This window comes from Drosophila bipectinata, chromosome 2L, assembly GCF_030179905.1.
Source record: "Drosophila bipectinata strain 14024-0381.07 chromosome 2L, DbipHiC1v2, whole genome shotgun sequence".
In the NCBI taxonomy this organism is placed as follows: Eukaryota; Metazoa; Arthropoda; class Insecta; order Diptera; family Drosophilidae; genus Drosophila; species Drosophila bipectinata.
The window spans coordinates 11,309,369-11,330,015 of NC_091736.1; the positions used below are offsets into that span (position 1 = coordinate 11,309,369).

Below are 20,647 nucleotides of genomic sequence, written 5' to 3' on the forward strand. Positions count from 1 at the left end.
CACACACACATCCATTGATTTATACACATAAGTACCTTTTACCTGTGTACGTGTATTTACAAAATTATTTTAGTTTACTTTAGTTTGCTGCAAGTTTACCGAGGAAAACTAACCCAAAGAATTTTCTTCTTCATTTTTCTTAAGCTTGGATTTTTTCCTTTTGTTTCCAGGGAATATATATGGGGGGCTTGTGTGGTTGTGTGTATGGGTGTTGCTGTTAAGCACTTCCGGTTGGCTGCTCGACTGCTCGCCTGACATGCGTTTCCCTCCAGGACCAAAAGAAAGAAACGAAACCAATGAGTCCTCTGTGGCTTCGACCTGCACTTGCACCTCTTGGCTTCTGACAGTTCGTACTTTTACCTTCCTCTCCTCACTGCTCTTCCCAGGTTTGATTTTTCATTAAGTTTGCTGGTGCACAGTGGTGAGGATTATGTTTATATCTTTCGGAGAATTTTTGTCTAAAAGCAATAAATGGCTAGTCAAATTTTCTATGAAGACCCCTTTAAAATATGGCCCCCCCTATGGGGTCTACGGAAACGACAATATGAACTCAAGCGATGGCTATATCTTTTTCAATTTTCATCAGATTCTTGAGCGGGATACCTTTAACGATTTGTAATTCAATTCTGAATAAGACTGCATCAAAACCTAGCAACACATTTTTTTTCAGATTTTTTGTCAAATTTTCTATGAGGACCCTTTCAAAATATGGGTCCCCCTATAAGGTCTATGGATACGACAATATGAACTCAAGCGATGGCTATATCTTTTTCAATTTTCATCTGATTCTTGAGCGGGATACCTTGAACGATTTGTAATTCAATTCTGAATAAGACTGCATCAAAACCTAGCAACAAATTTTTTTTTAGATTTTTTGTCAAATTTTCTATGAGGACCCTTTCAAAATATGGGTTTCCCTATGGGGTCTATGGAAACGACAATATGAACTCAAGCGATGGCTATATCTTTTTCAATTTTCATCTGATTCTTGAGCGGGATACCTTGAACGATTGGTAATTCAATTCTGAATAAGACTGCATCAAAACCAAGCAACAAATTTTTTTTCAGATTTTTTGTCAAATTTTCTATGAGGACCCTTTCAAAATATGGGGCCCCCTCTAAACTCTATGGAAACGACAATATGAACTCAAGCGATGGCTATATCTTTTTCAATTTTCATCAGATTCTTGAGCGGGATACCTTTAACGATTTGTAATTCAATTCTGAATAAGACTGCATCAAAACCTAGCAACACATTTTTTTTCAGATTTTTTGTCAAATTTTCTATGAGGACCCTTTCAAAATATGGGTCCCCCAATAAGGACTATGGAAACGACAATATGAACTCAAGCGATGGCTATATCTTTTTCAATTTTCATCTGATTCTTGAGCGGGATACCTTAAACGATTCGTAATTCAATTCTGAATAAGACTGCATCAAAACCTAGCAACACATTTTTTTTCAGTTTTTTTGTCAAATTTTCTATGAGGACCCTTTCAAAATATGGGTCCCCCTATAAGGTCTATGGAAACGACAATATGAACCCAAGCGATGGCTATATCTTTTTTACTTTTCATCAGATTCTTGAACGGGATACCTTGAACGATTGGTAATTCAATTCTGAATAAGACTGCATCAAAACCTAGCAACACATTTTTTTTCAGATTTTTTGTCAAATTTTCTATGAGGACCCTTTCAAACTATGGGTCCCCCTATAAGGTCTATGGAAACGACAATATGAACCCAAGCGATGGCTATATCTTTTTTAATTTTCATCTGATTTTTGAGCGGGATACCTTGAACGATTTCTAATTCAATTCTGAAAAAGAATGCAACAAAATTTTGGAAAAACAACATTATATTAAATTTTATTTTACATGGTACCAAAAATGCCTTGCTAAGAACCACTGTGCATGAGCAACAATGCTGTAAGTCACTCTTTTGTTAGTTTCTTTTGGGTTGGCTATCGTTAGCAAAAATTATTTTCAATTAGCCCGCAACAGCGGAACAGGAAAATTGATGGGCAACAATTTTCTGTTTGCTTGCTCTCCTTGAACTGAACAAACTGCGGATTCCTATATTCTTAATGCAGGTAAAATAACTTAAGGAGACTTAAAAGGATTTAGTTGTAAGCCAATTGTAAATGCATTAAAGCATTTTAAAGACGTACCTTAAGAGTAGCTTACGTACTGTCACTTGGTGGTTTTTGAACAATTAGAGAATAAATAATAAAAGCATGCATTTGAAAATGAAAATATTATTTGGTTGACAGCTCATAATTTCAAAGTGCAAATCGATTTATGTTTTTGGCCAACGCTTTTAAATATTTTTACGATTGACTGGCAGCTTGGCAGGTTTTTAATAAAACTATTAATAAATAATTCAACAAAAATTTTAAACTGACATCATTTTTTGCTTTGCTGTTTTAATTTAATGTTTATTTTTCACTAAATCGAGTGGGAGGAGATTTATCCATGGAACGCCCAAAAGTAGGCAACAGATTTGGCTTAACTCTTCCCACTTGTGCAGCTGACAAGCCAAGGGGTTTTCGGGCTATTTCTGGTTTTGTAGTTTCAGTTGTTGATAGTTGCCTCCCCCAAAACAATCGCATAACAATGCCGGAGGCGTGGGGCGCCTCTTCCGCCTGCCACAACAGCTGGTCCTTGACCTAAGCCTGGCCAAAGAAAAAAAAGAAAACCAAACACTCAAACTTTTCCCATTTGGCCCATTCAAATGCAAATCGGATCGCAAATCTTCAAATGACTTCGATTGGTTTTCTGGCCTCGGCTTTTGTTTTCCGCTGGCGATGTGCTCCTGTACTCCAAGGCACTCCTGGACAAAAGACTCCTAATCAGAGTCCGAGGTATAGGGCCAGGCCCAGGACAAACATGCAAATGCATTAAAACAATGGCACCCATAGAATTTTAACGAATTTCCCACCACATCCAAAAACGGGGCTCAATTTAATTTTCTGCCAAAAAGGAAGCTCTTCTCAGGTCCTGCCCCTCTTCGGCGAAACTTTATGAGGCCAAGTCCCATTTGCATTTCTCTGAGAACTCGATTTCCGCTCGGTCAAGTGACATGATTGATACTCCCGGTCGCCAGCCAACTGAGTCTGAATGATTCCAGGCGATAGTCCTTGCCTCGCCTGTTGCCTCCGGTTGCCTGTAAGAACAACACTCGGGTTCCTGACATAAGCCAGGACATCAGCAGGCGTCGGCGACATGAGGGCGGAGACCGCAGAGACATACAGCCGGGTCCGGAGAACAAAACGTTGGGGAGGTAGCATGCCACCACATCAAGTAGCCGACACGTTGCAGCTTACAAGCAAGTGTAAAATGATTTTTGCTTTCAGCGATGCTCAGGCTCAAGAAACTCGTGAGTAAAGTGTTCAAGTTTCAATTTTTCCAAGACCTTAAAATGTTCTTTATAAAAATTTAAGATGATATAAGTATGCCAATATTAAATCAATTATTTTCAAAGTTGTCTCTATAAATATAAATAACTGCCTTCCAAAGATCTCTTATGAATTAAAAATATAGGCCACAAACTAATCATTTATTCACATTCCGCAAATATCATAAACTATTTAACCAATTAACCCATATAAGTCGCCTCCAATTAGATCTATTTTTTCAGAGCTACTATTAACTAACCTTGTTGGTAATCACTTAGGGGTAGAGATCTATCGCTTCCTGACTATCTCACGCAATCAGCTCAGAACTAACTCACTTTAAAATGATTTGCCACATAAACGTAGTAGCTTTTGTGCAATCAACCAGTTTTCTATAGTTTTGTGTTTAGTTTGTTCGGCTTTTATTTGAGAAATAGAAACTTGTGGCAGCCTCGGCCTGTGCGGCACGATATCGAATGCGAATGCTTTTGTTTGTGCCCCTGGTTTCGGACTCAGACTGCAAACAATTAAGTTTGCATCTATAGAGTGACACTTTTATTTTCTTGTGGTTGTGCCCAGGCAGAGCTCCGCAAAAAAAGGACAAACCTACACACATGTGCCAATGTCAGTTGCAATTTCAGTTTTTTGGCAATCGTACAGAGCTCAGGGGTCCTCTCCTCTACTTCCAAGTGTCAAATGCAATGGAGTTTTAAATAAAATGTACTTGCAATAAATTTCCGCCAGCTGTATGGAAATATATTATCACCATATGCAGAAAGATTCTGCTATTTTTTTGGCACACCACAAGCCTCTTGCCCGATTTAAATATTTAATCTGATTTCATGTTTAAATGCATTGCATGGTAATTTAAAATGTGTTTGCCGTTGAGTGAGTTAGTAAGGAAACTATATTTGCTTTATCTGTGTATTTCTAGTGCTTTAAGGAAGCATTTGCTTTCAAGTTTATATAAATATAGTGGCATTTTCAGAATGCAAACAATTTGAGTAATCAAAGAGGCTTATGAAGAGATTAAATGGGCTTCCAAATATTCCAATTAGTGTAACTACTCTGGCCACTTTGGCATTATTGTTAACAATTTGTTAATTTTCTCATGGGAGCTTTAGTTTTGCCAACCTAATTTTAATGGCAGTTATGGTAGGTTATGGTTTCTTAAAGGATTATATGCTTATATATTTAAATCTCTTTCCGTTTTTAAATAATCCTTAGAGCTTCCCTATACCTTTCCATTATCCACTTTTTGCATAAGTTCCATCACATAATCGTACAGCATTGTTTTGACATCATTTGACCAAATAAAATCAACATGATTAAAGCGTTCGTTTGGTATCAAATTGTCGAGGACCACATTGGGAAGAGAATCACGCAAACTTTGAACATCTATAGCAGCCGTCAGTTTATCATTTTTACTGTAATGAAGAGCTATTTTGCAATCCACAGTAGCTAGATTATACTGTGGAGGGTTTTCACTTCCATAAATACGTGGATTTTGTTCGTAGTAGTCGTACTTTAAAAATCCCTCGTTGTAAACCATCTGGAGGTAATGCAGCAAGGACTTCACTGAAGATCCTGCAGCTGCATGGCCCAGAAAAAGAGGAATAAGACTGGAATTAAACTGCTGATAGTTGACGCCGAAAAGCTCAAATAAAATATATGTGCACGTATTGGGAAAAGCAAAACTGCAAAGGTTGTAATAAAGTCTTCGCCAAACTTCATTCTCAGGTGGCAGTTCGTAAATGCCAAAGGACTTGGCAAGGCTCTGAAAGTAAAATAAGTAATAATCTGTTAACTTTATTTTTTAAAAAATCAAACTTACAGTCAACGGTCGGATGTATTTAGCAAACGTCCTCGCAATAGGATTACCATTATTGTACCAAGTAGTTACCGGAGCCAGAGCCTGCATTAGTTTCATCTTTTTCATATATTTTGGCCTTTCACTGCCCATCACAAAAAAGGATGTGGTTCCTTGAGAGTGCCCTATATAGTGCAACTGCTCAAATCCTTTACTCCTTGAAAGGATATAGTCAATAGTTGCAGGCAGATCGTATATTCCCAGCTCGTGAAATGAAAAATTCCAGAATTCCGATTCATATCGGTGGAATCTTTGGTGTTTGCGGGAATATCGATTACCACGGGTATTAAGAAGCCAAATATCGTAACCTAAATCACTAAGTAAGAAGGCCAGGGACTTTTTGGGTCCCAGGATAACAAAGCCAGCAGAACTGTCCAATAGGCCGTGGACCATCAGCACTGGCTGCCTGCCAGATTTGGGAATGCGATGAGCTGTGAGTATGAAACCATCCTTCGTCAGGATCTTGTGAACTTCCACAGGATATTCATACTTTTTTATCAGATCTGGCTAAAGGTGCATATAATATTAAATTTAATTTTTATTCTATCAAACACTAAACTTACCACAAGCAGGTTGGCATCTTCTAAAATTACTTCATTATATTGAATCAAATCGCAGGAAATAAAATTAAAATGCATGTAAAATGAGAACAAAATCCCACACAAAAGTTTCACATTTTTTGTTTCAAGCATTTTAAAAATGTAAATTGAACTAATTTAAGCAAACAAAATTGGCCAATCAAATACTTATGGCAACATGTGCTTCGATTACAGCGCACATAGAAAATTGATTTGAATTTCACATCATTCGGAAACGATTCTAGAAAGATTCACAGACTCGACACAAACAAGTTAAATTTTTGTACACATATTCGTTTCATTAGTTCCTTTTAAATATCCTGATCTTCAGGAATTAAAATTTATTTTTCACTTTAGTCATAACCTTTTAACATAAAAATATGAACTGCTCCCAATGCGCGATCAATCGGCACTGAACACTTTAGGCAACTTTTATTAACTCGTCTCCCTTCTTAAATATAAAATAACAATTAAATTTAATTTGTGCAATCGATAAACATATAATTGGTATATATATACTTCTATATATAACAGATTTACAAAGCAGTTTTTGAGTTTGATAAGGTCGAACAAAATTAATATGAAAGCTTAGTTGATACATATATGTAATTAATAATAAATGCTAATCATCAAGAAGCTTAAAGATTAATTTACTTGAAAAATAAATACATTTTCAATACGTTGTATATATCAGCTTTAAACTTGTTCAAAATTAATTTGAATTTTGTCTTTAAATGACAATGATTTATATTAATCTGATATTTTATAGAAATACAATAATGTAAATGAGCCGCATAACTTATTACAATAAGACTAAAGAATATTAACTTAGTTTTAAACTTTATCTACAACTCCCCACTGTCAACTTTTCGCATCACCTCTATCACATCATCATAGAGCACAGTTTTAACATCGTTTCCATAAATAAAATTAATGTGATTGTACCTTTCGCTTTTAAGAAGATTCTCATGCACCACGTTGGGTAGAGCATCTCGTAGTCGTTGAACATCTTTGACTGACGTAAATCGATCATTTTTTCCATAATACAGAGCTACCTTACAGTCGATGGAAGCCACATTGTATTGTGTCGGAAGATCCGATCCGTGTCGTCGTCGGTTCTCCCAAACATTATGATAATTGAATTTGTAGAAGCCTCCACTGTGTATCTGTTGGGCATAGTGCTCTACAGACTTTGTCGAAGATCCTGCGGGAGTGTGTCCCAGAAAAAGTGGAGTAAGACTTGAGTTGTACTGCTGATAGTCTACCCCCATTAATTCAAAAAGAAAATAAGTGCATGTATTTCGAAAAGCAAAGCTGCATAGTTGATAAATGAGCCTTCGCCACACTTCGTTTTCCGGCGGAAATTCGTGAATTCCAAAGGTTTTGGCCAGAAGCTGTACGGGTTTAAAGATTAGTGACTATTTTTTTTGTTGTGATTTGGATAACTTACTGCCAAGGTTGGGACGTACTTTGCAAAAGTCAAAGCAATCGGGTTCTCAATAAAGTCAAAATAGGCCACAGGAGCCAAGGCCGTCATAAGCTTCACTTTTTTCATATAACTGCGTCTCTCACTTCCCATAACAAAGAACGCGGTTGTGCCCTGCGAGTGTCCGACATAGTGGACTTGCTGATATCCCTTACTCCTGTCCAGGATATAATCAATGGCAGCAGGAAGATCATATATGCCCAGTTCGTGGAAAGAAAAGTCCCAAAACTGTGGCTGATATCGATGGAATCTTTTGTGCTTTCGGGAATACCGATTTCCACGGGTGTTAAGCAACCAAACATCATAGCCAAGATCGTTGAGCAGAAATGCCAAGGATTTCTTAGGGCCTAGAACCACATAAGCTATTGAACTGTCGAAAAGCCCATGGACCATCAAAACAGGTTGTCCACCCTGCTTGGGAATACGGTGAGCTGTCAGCACAAAGCCATCCTTGGCCAGGATCTTGTGTGTTTCCGCAGGATAATCATATCTTTTGATTAGATCGGGCTACAAGTTAGTATAACTTTTTTTTATTTGAACTTGCATTTTTAATAAATAATTTTCTACTTACCACTAACAGATTGGCATCTTGTATTATTCTCTTGTTATATTTAATTAAATCACTTGAAATTAAATTAAAATGCAAGTATATGAGGAATATTAGGAAGGTATTACAATTTTTAATTGTAAGCATTTCCGTTAATACAATTTTTTTAGCACAGTTAAAAATAACGAAGATTTTTTAGGAGACACTCCAGGGTCTTCTCAGGGATTCTGTATTTCATTTATTTCTTGGTTAGGATAAATTTATGATAGATTAACTTAAATAAAGTTTTTGGTTTTTATATTTAGTTGTTTTTACAATATTTTGCACATATTAATTTGTAATAATTGTTTTCTATAAATGTTTTGTACAAATTTCGGTTTTAATTCACTTAATTTTTTATGAACTTCTATGTATTTATGTTTAAAGGATTAATTTTATATATTTTTAAGCTATTTTCTGGCTTGTTTTATACATTTAGTTTATAATAGTTAGTTATAGTAACTACTCCCGTTGCTTGATCAGCTCCCACTGAACACAGGAATTAAATCGTGTGCCGTATTTGATACGATCGACTAATTTTAGTTGGCAAGGCTTGTTAGCCTCCCGCTCCCCTCCTTGACCCGATTGCATTTTGGATCTCACATGAATCGGGGCAATCAATATGCATAAAATAATTCTCTCTTTTATTGTTTAGAATATATTAAACAAGTTTTACGAGCGATGCAGATGTAAATAAAAAAATGTTGACAACCGTAGTAGAAGGTCGTGCGAAATTGATGTGAAAGCCGGGTAACTCATTCATGAACAGATAAGTGGCATACTTACCCATAAGTGATGACGTTCAAGTGCACTCTAAGCTCAAAAGCTAGTTCTAATTAAATAAATTAACTACAAATCGAAACACACTAACTTGAGACAGTGTTTCAACAGTTTACTTAATTAAATAGAATGGAATTTCATAGAACAGATAAAAAAATATTTATAAAAATACTGATTCGTTGCACAGCCCATTTATTGACTTATTTTTTCTCCCGAAACTTGTAGGATCAATATTAAATATTATTTTTATGTTACAAAGTATTGATAAAGACTATTCGTAAGTTTTTCATAAAACTTCATAACTTCTATCATTCGATTCCAAATTTCTTGGCTTCGATGCCCCAAATTGGATCCAAGTAACTGAAATTTTCGTGGGGTACAAGGTACTTGTAGACAAGGTTCGGTAATTCCCTAAGGACATGCGTTGTCCCATCATCACCCAAGTGGCCGAGGAATCCAGTAATCCATGAACCATTAACACAGGAACTGCTCCACCTCGAGCGATTCTGTAGAGGCCCAGTAAATATTCATCGTCTGTCTTTACGGTATAGTTTTCAGGAGGATATCCATATTAATAAATTAGTTGGAACTGGAAATATACGCTTTTAGTCGGTCACTATTATGTATCTTTTACAAATTTAGAATCACAATAAGATTACAATATCATCTCTAAATATTATTTAGTCATATACCTTTCACCTTGACCTAGTCAGTCATTTCTGAAAACTATAACTAATTTGAAATGTGTGTCTTTTTAATTGTTAAGGTATATCTAGTCTAAATGTTTAAGTGCCTCGTCTAGTGCATATGACTTTAACCTTTACTAATAATATTATTTAAGCTGCACTTAACAGATTTAATTTTTGAAACATGTCATTAAGTTTTAAGTTATTTGTAATACTGTATAGCAATTCAACTTCAAAAGATACTTTCCTAGACCATTACCAATATTGGGCATAAACATATTACCATTATTCGAATAAGTGCATCCAGAAGACACTATGCAGCAAAAATATTTTTAAATACTTTTATATAAAGAGGTATAAAATATCTACTAAATAACAATACATTTACAATTAAAATAAGAAAAATAACCCATATTTTCAGGTGTTTTTTTTAATATTTTTAAATTTTTTTATTTATTTAGCATTTTATAATTTATTTGTTTGTATTTTAAAGTTAAATTAGTCGTACTACATAATAAATACCTATCTAACAAACTTATTTAATATGATATATACTGCATTTTCATCTCAGAGGATAGCTCTACCACCCTAAAGCACGGAATTCTCTTCGTTTTTCATAGTTTCAAACATCCTATCCCAAAGGAGTTCCTTGGCATCGATGCCCCAGATGAAGTCCAGGTGGTTGAACTCCTTGTCATCGACCAGATATTTGGTGATCACATTCGGCAGCCGGCTATGCAACATTTCCACGTCCTCCGGCGGGGCCAGCCAATCATTTTGGCCATAATAGAGGGCCACCTTGGCCTTCACGTTCTGAAGTTGGTAGGAGGGTGGTTCCAAGGTGCCATAAATCCAGTGATTCCTCAGCCAGCCGTGATCGAACTGCCGGAAGGCTCCGGACCTATTCAACTGACCGAAGTGCTGCATTTGTTTGGTGGATGCCCCGGCCGGAGAGTGTCCCACAATCACAGGAAGCATGGTTTCGTTCAGCTGCAGCTTATCGAATCCTGTGGTCAGGAAGATCACATTGGAGCAGATCTCCTTGGTAATGGTTGTCTCGTCGCACACAATCCGATTGAACATGGTGATGAATTCGTTTTTGGGCAAAAACTCATGGACGCCGATCAACTTGAGAACCAACTGTATAAATGGTGGAAGGATTTTAGTAAGGAGTGAGTTAATGGAAAGGATTAAAGAGTGAAGAGGGTTTAGGGAAGGATTTTAACTACTGGGGAATCTCCTCTGCCTGAACCCCCCTTTGGAAATGGATGGGATTAATTGGATGGGGAAACTTACGCTCACCGATAAGTGCCACTCCGCCAGGAAGTTGACCACAGGACTCCGGCAATGCTTCAAATAGGCCACTGGAGCCAAGGCCTGCATCAGGATTATTTTATCCATGTACTCCGGCCTCTCACTGGCCATGATCCAGAAGACAACCGTTCCCTGGGAATGTCCAATATAATGTATCTGGCTAACTCCAGTGTAGTTCAGGACGTAGTCAATGGTGCTGGGAATGTCGTGTTTGCCCATCTCGTGGAACGTAAAGTCCCAGAACTTGGCGTGGTGGGTGCTGTACTTGACATGTTTCCGGGAGTATGTGTTACCCCGGACATTGGCCATCCAGACATCGTAGCCCTGATCGTAGAGCAGGTAACCTTTGGAACAGAATATTGCTATCAGTATGAGGTAATCAAAATAGACATTTGATCCTAACCTAACGCTTTGTTGGGGCCCATCATCACCCAGGTGGCGGAACTGTCCAGTAGCCCATGAACCAGTAGCACAGGAATGGCTCCAGGACGAGCTATCCTGTGCAAGGTGAGTATGTAGCCATCGTCCGTCTCCACGGTGTGATTCTCCGCCGGATAACCATATTTGTGAATTAAGCCGTACTGTAAATTAAATTAATATAATTTTATTGCTTTTCTTTAGAGTTTATTGATCATTATTCGGTTACCTTATGAATTACGTGTCTATAAATTTATAAGGGAAAAGCCCCTGCACGTGTTTAACATTTCCCCAACAATCTTACTAAAAATCAGCTTACTTTTTAAACAAAACTTTTATGAGAAATAAATGACTAAGCTCATACTCTTTACTGACTATTTAACAGTTTATAGTTTTTTCTCCAACAGCATTTAATCATTTCAGAAGTGAAAAATATGTTTAAACTACACTACATACTTACATACATTAAAAAAAATAGGTATAATAAAGACTTTACATAAAAAACGATAAATACCAGCAATTTTTTGCGCTCAGATAATTAGCAATAATTTAACTTTTCATTTGTGGACACATTCAGCATTTATTCCATTAACTAATTTGCACTTCAGACTTCCGGTTTTGAGCTTACCGTGTTCAAATGTGAGTCCTCATCGATATTGGGATCCACCTCGTTCTCCACCCTCAGATTGCTGTCCATGGCAATGGAGCGCCCCAGGATGGTGGGGGTCTTGAAGTTGACATTGAAGAGGGAGAGGTTGTCCCACGAAAATGACAAACTCGCGGCGATTCGGGTTTGTATAAGGCACAGGCACACTACGGCTAATAGTATATTCCCCGACATTTCTCTCATTGTTTAATTATATATTATTTTTTGAGTGAAGCACTACTTATGGGTCTGTCCGATACGAAGCACAAATGTTTACTAATCCCAGTCCCGGTTGGCGAGCAACAAAGAAACCTTCTGTGAGCGCGAGTTTTTCGAGTCCCCTCGAATAATCAGCAAATCGTTGGTCCGCGTATAATACTTTCGATGCAATTGAATCACCGCGGCACAAATATTGGTCAAATCAGCGATAACCCCGCAGCGCCTTCGTCACTGCCATCCGTGGCTGGGCGATGATAAGAGCATGCCGCCAGAGTCCGGCTTGGAATGATCTTGACTTTGGCTTTACTTACGCACGAGATTTCAAATCAAAGTGGTTACTGCCGACCCCCAACAGCAACTGGAGGTGTTTTGTCGTTATTCCATATAGTGTGGGACTCTGCCTTAGCAACATACATCAACCCAGAGGCGATAAACAAACAACTCAACATGTTGCCAGGCCAATTGAAACTGCCTTCAAGCTTGGCTTTTTTCTCCAAAACTCTCCCATAGCGCCTAACAACTGGTTGTGGCTTTGTTCAACCGGAAAGAGAAATATATTACATTTTTATTAATTACAGACACGCTTTGTAAAACTAAAACCATGACTCATTCGTAGTTCATTCGACAGATGTAAGCAAAAATTAATTACTTTTTCCAATAATTAATATTTTACAAAATCTCAGGGGTAAAGGTATTCCCATGTGTACATAACCAACCTTATGACCTAATTTTTGTAATCTGAAATATTTTGTTTTTGGAGCAATAGATTAGAATTCTATTTGACTAAAACGGATTTTAAGAAAACAAAGTCCACCATCCAGATGCTATAAATAATAGACAATAGCATTTATCAGCGAAAATATTAACGTCATGGGGAGATTTCTTAAAATGTTTTGAAATATTTTTGAATATAGGAATTCTTAAGTGGTTTTTTTAATATTTACAAGACAAGTTGTTCTAAGCTATAAAAGAAATTCGGACTAGATTCCCATAACTTTGCCCCCGAACCAATATCTTACTGACTACTCACCGAACAGCTACCATTATATTGCTATAAATTACTCATAGAAATAGCGATTATTTGTTTATTATTTTGCGATCAAGGTTCATGCCCAGAGAGACGTTCCAGAGTATCATTTTTGCCATTAATAAACAGTTTTTACAATTTATCGTCGGTGTGATAGTCGCAGTCATAAAGGGCATGATAACCGACGCTAATTCGGAAACATGAATCGAAATTAATTTTAGAAATTTCATATTTGTTGGCGGTAAACACAAATGTCATAATAGGCTGAGTGAAATGGATGGGGGATAGAGAGTCTGCTTATCGCGCTGGCCAGTTTGGGGGAGTTGAGTCGAGTCCGAAACACAACCAAGCCGATGCCGAGTGTTATTCAATTGTTAAGTGTAGCTTATTCTGCATTTAACGAGCAAATAAACACGCACTCACACACAGTGAGCTATGGGCAATGGGCACTGGGCATTGGCATTCACAGATACTGGACAGTCACAGATACAGATACGGATTGCGGCGACAGCTACGCAGATACTTGCTATGCAAAACAGCACAAACAATGTGCAGTTCATTAAATGAGCTGTTGAGCATAAATATATAAATTTATGCATGTTGTTATCGTTTCCCCAGTGACTCCAACAATGCCTCCTCCCCCGCCCCCTCGCATTAGTTGGCAATGTCAGCTGGTGCATTATCATATGAAAAGCTTTTCGATTCAAAACCAGTTCTTCCCGCCGCTGGCAACATTCTGTGATGCGGCAACATGTTGCCAGGGTGGGCGACAATTCGATGACATTTTAAATGGATTTTCACTTTATTTACAGTGCGGTTAGAATTTTTCGAATGCAAATATCACCAATTCCCAGCTAACCACTCGATTCCATGACATTTTTAGCCTTTTAATTTCCCCCTTTGGGGACTGGGAGGCAGCTCCAACAAGCCGCAAACAATTGCCTGACAAAAAGTGCGGTCAAAATTGGCTCAAAAAGTTGAATTCAAACTTTTAATAGTTCTCAAAGAGGAATACCACGAAAACAAAAATAAAAGAACCCCACAAGCCGATTGAAATCCAATGCCAAATATTGGTTTGAAAACGTCCAAAGTTGCGGAAGTACCATCCAAAAAAAGATGAATACTTAAAGATTAGGTTTTGAATATGCATCTCATTAAATTACCATAAAATCTTAGACTTGGCTTTAATTAAAAATGTATATTCAAGCAACAAGTTGAATTCCTTTAATGTGAGATACTTTAACTTCAAAAGCATCTCCCAAAATGCCAGAAAATCTACCACTTGAAAACACTCGAAACCCCTCGAAATGGTATCGAGAATGTGACCCACAAAACATTCCCTTTTTTCCTGGAGAACGGGGAGGAGGAATCAATGTGCAAATCTCATAAGATGCGGGCGTTTTGGGACCTCGGGTATTCTGAAATAGAGGGGAGTGCTGAAATTCCCACACGAGCAGACAAATTTTTGCAAATGCCGGAGTGCGAGGATGAGGCTCAGTGTGTCAATGTGGCAAATGTATCTGTAGCTATATCCCAGCCCAGATACTGTATCTTTTTGAATCTGCACCTCAAGACTAACCCTCTGAACACGTACTCGCAGCTCGGATCAATTTCCAGAACAAGATTTATGCGACGGCCAAAAAGGGGGCCGTAAAATATTTATTGTTTTCAAGTTGCAGGGCCATGATAAGCGGCAGTCCTCCTGTAAGCTAAGGGCAGGTTTAAGGATAAGGAGCGATTCGAATCAGCAACAAAGAGCAACAGGAACAATCCTTATCCTTATCCCGTAATACGATAGCAGTGGAAGGAGGGGATGACGTGCCCTAATATATCACCTTTAAATAGAAATTTATTTTCGAAATTTAAATGAAAATGTGAGTCAGATGAGAGTCTTAAAATAAATTCTAATTAAAAAAGGGCCATAAAACGATTGGCAATTTCTGAGAAATAGTATATGATTTCTATGGCAGGTATTATTAATTCCCGCATATGTGGAAGTTGATATTCAAATTCATTTAATTGAATATACTATATGTATCTGAATTTAACCCTTCAATGCCCGCAACATCTGCAGCGATTTATACAAATAATTAACTGTCAACTGCAGGCAACAGACGTCGCAACTCCCCTGTTTCCCGTTTTTGGCCTTCCTGCTAAGCGACACCTTGAGGGATCCGGCATCCCTACACTGGAAATTATAGGCAATTTTGTCTGGCATTTCGGAAAATGTGAAAAATGAAAAATATAAATAAATGTTGATGATTGTTTGGCGTAGGGATTGTGAGAAGAAGGGCGGCGGTGGCTGGGTGATTTATAAAAATGTGCGAGAAAAATGATTTTTGCACGCCTCAGAGCCGTTGACAGGCTCAAACATCAGCCGGGGGTCTCTGGCTGGCTCCGTGGGTCCTTGTTGCCGTAGCCATCATCCACTGCCGCCGAGCCGCTCAGCTGCCAAAGTCATTAACTCGACAAACCGCGCCAGCGTCAGCACTGTGGCTAGAGATGGTATTTGGGAAAATATTTAGAATCATTTGCAGGAAAATTTGTTATTAAAAAAGGGATATTTATTATTTCAGATTTTAGAAAGAGTTAAAAAAAAATCTATTTTATTTGTTATTTATATCAGACGTAAAGAAAATAAGCTTTATTAAAGACATTTAAGATCTTCCTATGGTCCAATCCTCGTCGCCTATTTAAACTGCTGTTTATTATTTTCTAGAAAGTATTTATTTAATATCCATATTTTCATTTAATATTTTTATTATTTTTTTTCATTAATAATATTTTTTGTTGGTCCATGTGACATCTCCAGCAGGGACGCCAGCAGAGGCGACTTATGTGTAAGTGGAGCGGAAGTGCACATACAGACCCCGGGGAGGATATTGTCATGGGGGCGGGGCTGAGGTAACGCCAACTCGAAAAATGTTAAGGCATTCGTTATGTCAACAAGCAACAATAAGCGTGTAAGAGAGACGCTGCTATGCCATGGGGTCATGAGGGGAACAGAGTAAGGGATTCTTGTTAGGCACATTACATCACTCATTTTGAAGCAGGCTGTCCTTGTGTTTGTAATTGTAAGTCGGGAGTTTTCTAACGACCAACTTGCCTCTGCCTCAGCCACTGCCTCTGCTTCAGCTTCTTTTTTTAATGAAGTGCAGCTCCTGTTTCTGGGCCCACAAACCCCAAACCCCATCCACTGTTTCGACTTGCAACTGCAGCCAAGCGACAAATGCCGCGCATTCCCATTTCCACAAGCGGTGACGAATGCTGGAGAAGTTCAGGATCCAAGCTACGGGAGACGGGAGTGGTATCCACGGGAGGTTTGACTCTGTGGCCTTTTCTGCTCTGTGGCACGTTCACGATTCCTTTTTGCTTTTTGCTATTTGTGGCCCTGCCTTTTGCCTTTAAAGGTATACAAATCTTTCGCTTCGGTGACTCCCAAGTGGAAAATGCGTTAATTGGGCATTAAATGGAAAATGGATGGGTTGTTTCTTTTTGTGACGAGTCTAAAATTTCTGGGTATTATTTTTTTAGTTGTTTTTTCAACAGTTGTTGTAGTGATATCTCAAGCTCCAATATATTATAGATTTTCCAGTTTAAACCAGCTGAAAGCTTTCAGGTAATAGATTTCCAAACATCACTTGCTAATGACAACCCCCCTGAAATTAATACCCCCACTATACCCCGACATCTTTGACGTCTCAACCGTACCTACCACCTGCTGGTTCAATCAACTAATAAACTTCCCGAAGGGACTGAAAAGTGATTATTGATTTAATTACACATCAAAGGCCGAAGGAAAATCGTGGAGTTTGAGTTGCCCCCAAGTAGCTGTAGGTGGCAAGTGAAGTTTGAGATACATGGTCCCTTACAGGGGGAGACTCCGTCATCCTGCCTGGTTGCTGTCGTCACTATGCCAAAGTAATAAAATGCTAATGAATTAATTTTCGCAGGAACCTTGCAATAAAGTGACTAGGGCCCCTGCTCCTGGCCCTTTCTTCTCTTAACTGCTCTTGGCATTTAACATTGGCCCAAAGACATTCCGGCGAATGCATTAATTTTAACGAACACTTATTAAGCTCCGGCTGGAGCTACAAAATGAATTATGCACTTAATATTATTATTAAACATTTTACTAACCCATCAAAGTTGGCAGCAAATATTTGATGAAGTTAAATTTTAATCATCTCCCGGCCCTGTTTACCCAGGGGAGCATTTCAAATTGAAAACGCTCCCTAAATAGTTGCATTAAACAAATATTTCGACTGAATTCCCCCATTCCCTTTGAGATGAAATAAGGGGCGAAGGGATTGGGGCATGAACTGGGGAGCAGGAGCGGGAGTCGGAAGTAGGCGAAAGCAATTTCCTAGTCACAGATTTGATTTTGTTTGCCCAAGCGGTGCGGCATAAAATCGTTTGCCAAATGCCAAAGCGCCCAGATGTATCTCGCAGATACATTCGGCTAATGAAATGCACGCTCCTCTGCCGAAGTGGGGCTGCTGCAGGGTCTGCGTAGCCAGAGCTGGGCAAATAATCAAGTCCGGGTCCGGAGAACAACAATAAGGGGGGCAGCACCAAAGAGCTCGTAAAAAAACTCACCACACGATAAAAATCAAAGAGAAATATCTGCCAGCAGAAATTCAATACTTGAATGGTTAAAATGGAATCGACTTGGGGTTGCTATGTAAGGGATAATTTATTTAAAATTTAAATCCTTTTTTATAATTTAGAAAATACTTTTAAAGGCTCTTTGAAAGCCCAAATCTTCTCAACCTATAATGAAAACAATTGGCCTAATTTATAGCAAATGTAAGATTTATTTTATTTAATATCTTAACATCCTGCAAAATTTTTGTTAAGGATATTTGAGTATATAGTTTTGAAGAGTCCCTTTACACCCCACATACCCTGTATTTAAAGAAAACCCGCCTCTACTGACCGCAAAACAAACTTTTTGCTTCAGATTTATGCGGCCATATTTTGCTTTGAAATCGCATCGTGGCTCAGTGGCACTCCAACTATACAACCACCCACTGGCCTGTCCACCCAACCACCCGACGTGGGAGCTCAGAGACAAAACTCAAATACAACCTGTAGCATTCATCCGCCTGCCTGAGTTTTGGTTAAACGGAAGTTCTATTTACATTTTGCGCTTCAACGCATTTCTATCTTTATCTTTTATGGCAAACGGAATGGAATGGTTGGGGCATGAGCATCTAAATTTTAAATTGAAAATTGATTTTTCCCAATGCTTTCCCCACTCAAGTGCTTGCAATTCTTTGTTGTTTGGCTAGAATTTGATTTGCTTGGCTTGGTGGGCGGGTTGGTCCATTTTTTTTTTGAGTTTTTGTGATTGATTTGAGTTTGGCCCGCGGTCAGATGGAAGAAAACTGGCCGGAAGCATTTTTTATGATAAGGAGGGTCAGGTTAGAGCTGAGGAGATGCTGATTTTCCAACATAAGTGCGCCTGAGTGACTTTCAATTTGATATTCAAGGATTCTTCATATCAGTGGCATACATTTCAGGGGTTCCCCGGCAATAAAAAAGTGTATGGAAAAAATTCAAAAAAAGAAAATTGGATTCTTAAAGATGAGCGACATTTGCTTACAATTTGTTATGCAAAGGTATTATTTACAAAGCAGGGGAATTTTTAACTAAATAAATATGAAATATCCTCGCTTTGTGATTTCTTATCAAGGATCTATATTGTAACTACTCCCTTGAACTTTGGGGTCAAAAATCAGCACTGCCATTACAAATAATTTTCCTTCAACCCCCTAGAAGTTGTCTTAAAGACGTGGCTTATTGATTTTTTTACTACCTTATCTCAATTTGGTGGAACAGTTAGCAAGTAAATTTGAAATATTATGAAGACAAATATACAGGACTCTGGACTCTGAACTCTGGTCTCGGAGGAGTGAGTCCTGGCATCATAGAATCCGGTCATAAGCCTATCAAAACGTTTTTATTAGATCCCTGCACGCGTCTGGGCGACAAGCCCCCGCCTAAAGTGGAAATGGGGGGGCGCGAAAGCCAAAAAGGGAACGCCGGCAGTTTCGCGTGTGTTTGCACTTTTCCGGTCGCTTTTCCAGCTTTTGAAGGCGACTCCTTTTTTGGGGGATGTTGGCATTGTGCTAAAGAAATTGATAGCGTACGACAAATCATACCTTGAGACGGAGAATGCCGCGTGGGGGCTGCATTTTTGGGGGTGGCTTGTGGCGGTGGCTCAGTGGTGGCTCCACTGAGCTTATTTGTCCCTTTAATGTGGTGGCTGACGCTGTCGTTGTTGTTGTTGCACAATTTGCTGGCCCGCTAATAAAATTTGATAAGCCAAAGTGGAGCAGAGCCAGACGAGGCATATAAAATGTTTACCCGCTGCACGCAAATTGGGGATAAATTTTATGTAATGCAGGGGGAGTGACACAGCAACCCAACAACACCCAGTTTTTCCACTGGGGAAAAGTCTCCCAACCCCACTGCCATCACCACCATCACCCCACCAATTGCAAAGTTAATTTGCGCATAAAAATGTTGCCAGGGGAGTCATCTGTCCGGGTCCAGACTCTGGTCTCCTGTGGTATCGTTCGTGGATTAGCCATAAAAGTGTTTCGCCGAATTTTTTCTCTGCTCTTTGATTTATGCCAATGTGTTTTGATTTGCGCCATTTCATTCTATTCTATTTGATGATCCTCCGGCCATGGCCATTTCGTATTTGATGCATGCGAAATGCATTTTTGATGACAGTTAATGGAGTTTTTACTGCCTCAGGGTCCTTGTTAAAGTTCCCTTCCCCCAAGCTGACTTGGCACATTTTTTCCCTAATTTTTTTTTTGTTTTAAGCTGGGACAGTGTAAATGATTGGGGGTGGCTTGGTTTTATTAGGGGAAGGAGCTTGAGCAGGAGATGGAGTCCAGACAGACAAAATTTGAAAGCGCTTTTATATGGTCTGGATGGTCCATAACGTTATTTGTTGTTTATGCGTATATAAAATAAACTAATTTGTCTGCTCCAAAGATTTTTTCATGGTCTTTTCAAAGAAAAATAAAGTTACTTCATAAAAAGTTGCTTAAAAAGTAAAGTTTAATGGGGAAACAATGTCTTTCTTCGTATTAAAATTATATATTTATATTAGAAATTATTATCCTTTGAATATTTTATGGTTAATTTTAGAAACAATTGTTGTAATAACATATTTAATGTCCTTTTGTTCGAAATACCATCATCCGCATAATTGAGATTTCCTGCCATTAGGCGATTTTCCATTGCCTACTTTTGGGCTCAGTGACCGGGAATAGCTGCAAATGTAAAGTCATGCCAAATATTTGCCCACACAAAGCGACAAAGTCAGGGCCAAAAGCAAAAGGACATCATGTAAGCAAACACCAGCACACACACGCAGGCACACACCCCACACACCCACTCACTCATCGCACTCACACATCTGCATAGCAAACAAAAACGAAAGCCAGCGAAAAGGATGGGGAAACGGAAACGGATCTGGGCACAGGCAGACAGGACACTTAAATGCTGCTCAAAATTGGATTTGGGGCCAGCTTAGAGAAATTCTCTAGATATCTCCCGACCTCCTCCGCCACCATCCAGCTGATAAACATTTTTATAGTTAGGCTCGAGTTTGCCATAAG

The 20,647-nt window shown here is 38.6% G+C and overlaps 3 protein-coding genes across 4 annotated transcripts; all 3 read right to left on the reverse strand.

Moving 5' to 3' along the window:
- Positions 1-4,629: 4,629 nt before the first annotated feature.
- Positions 4,630-5,957, reverse strand: LOC108126633 (lipase 1-like). The gene is made up of 3 exons (XM_017243284.2): positions 5,829-5,957; positions 5,230-5,772; positions 4,630-5,172 (listed from the first exon to the last, which is right to left on the reverse strand). Exons 1-3 carry the CDS (start codon positions 5,955-5,957, stop codon positions 4,630-4,632), a joined length of 1,215 nt encoding a protein of 404 aa, XP_017098773.2.
- Positions 5,958-6,659: 702 nt separating this feature from the next.
- On the reverse strand, positions 6,660-8,506 carry LOC108126634 (lipase 3). Its single transcript, XM_043212594.2, has 3 exons — positions 8,382-8,506; positions 7,294-7,819; positions 6,660-7,237 (listed from the first exon to the last, which is right to left on the reverse strand). Exons 1-3 carry the CDS (start codon positions 8,504-8,506, stop codon positions 6,689-6,691), a joined length of 1,200 nt encoding a protein of 399 aa, XP_043068529.1. The 3' UTR covers positions 6,660-6,688.
- A 1,311-nt stretch (positions 8,507-9,817) lies between these two features.
- On the reverse strand, positions 9,818-12,329 carry Lip4 (Lipase 4). Of its 2 annotated transcripts, none has more exons than XM_017243839.3 (4): positions 11,741-12,329; positions 11,099-11,276; positions 10,684-11,039; positions 9,818-10,521 (listed from the first exon to the last, which is right to left on the reverse strand). In XM_017243839.3, the coding sequence occupies exons 1-4, from the start codon at positions 11,960-11,962 to the stop codon at positions 9,970-9,972; spliced, it is 1,308 nt and encodes a 435-aa protein (XP_017099328.2). In that variant the 5' UTR covers positions 11,963-12,329; the 3' UTR covers positions 9,818-9,969. The 2 variants fall into 2 exon arrangements, with proteins under 2 accessions (XP_017099328.2, XP_017099326.2); XM_017243837.3 differs by having other exon boundaries at positions 10,678-11,039; positions 11,741-12,328.
- Between the last annotated feature and the right edge of the window lie 8,318 nt (positions 12,330-20,647).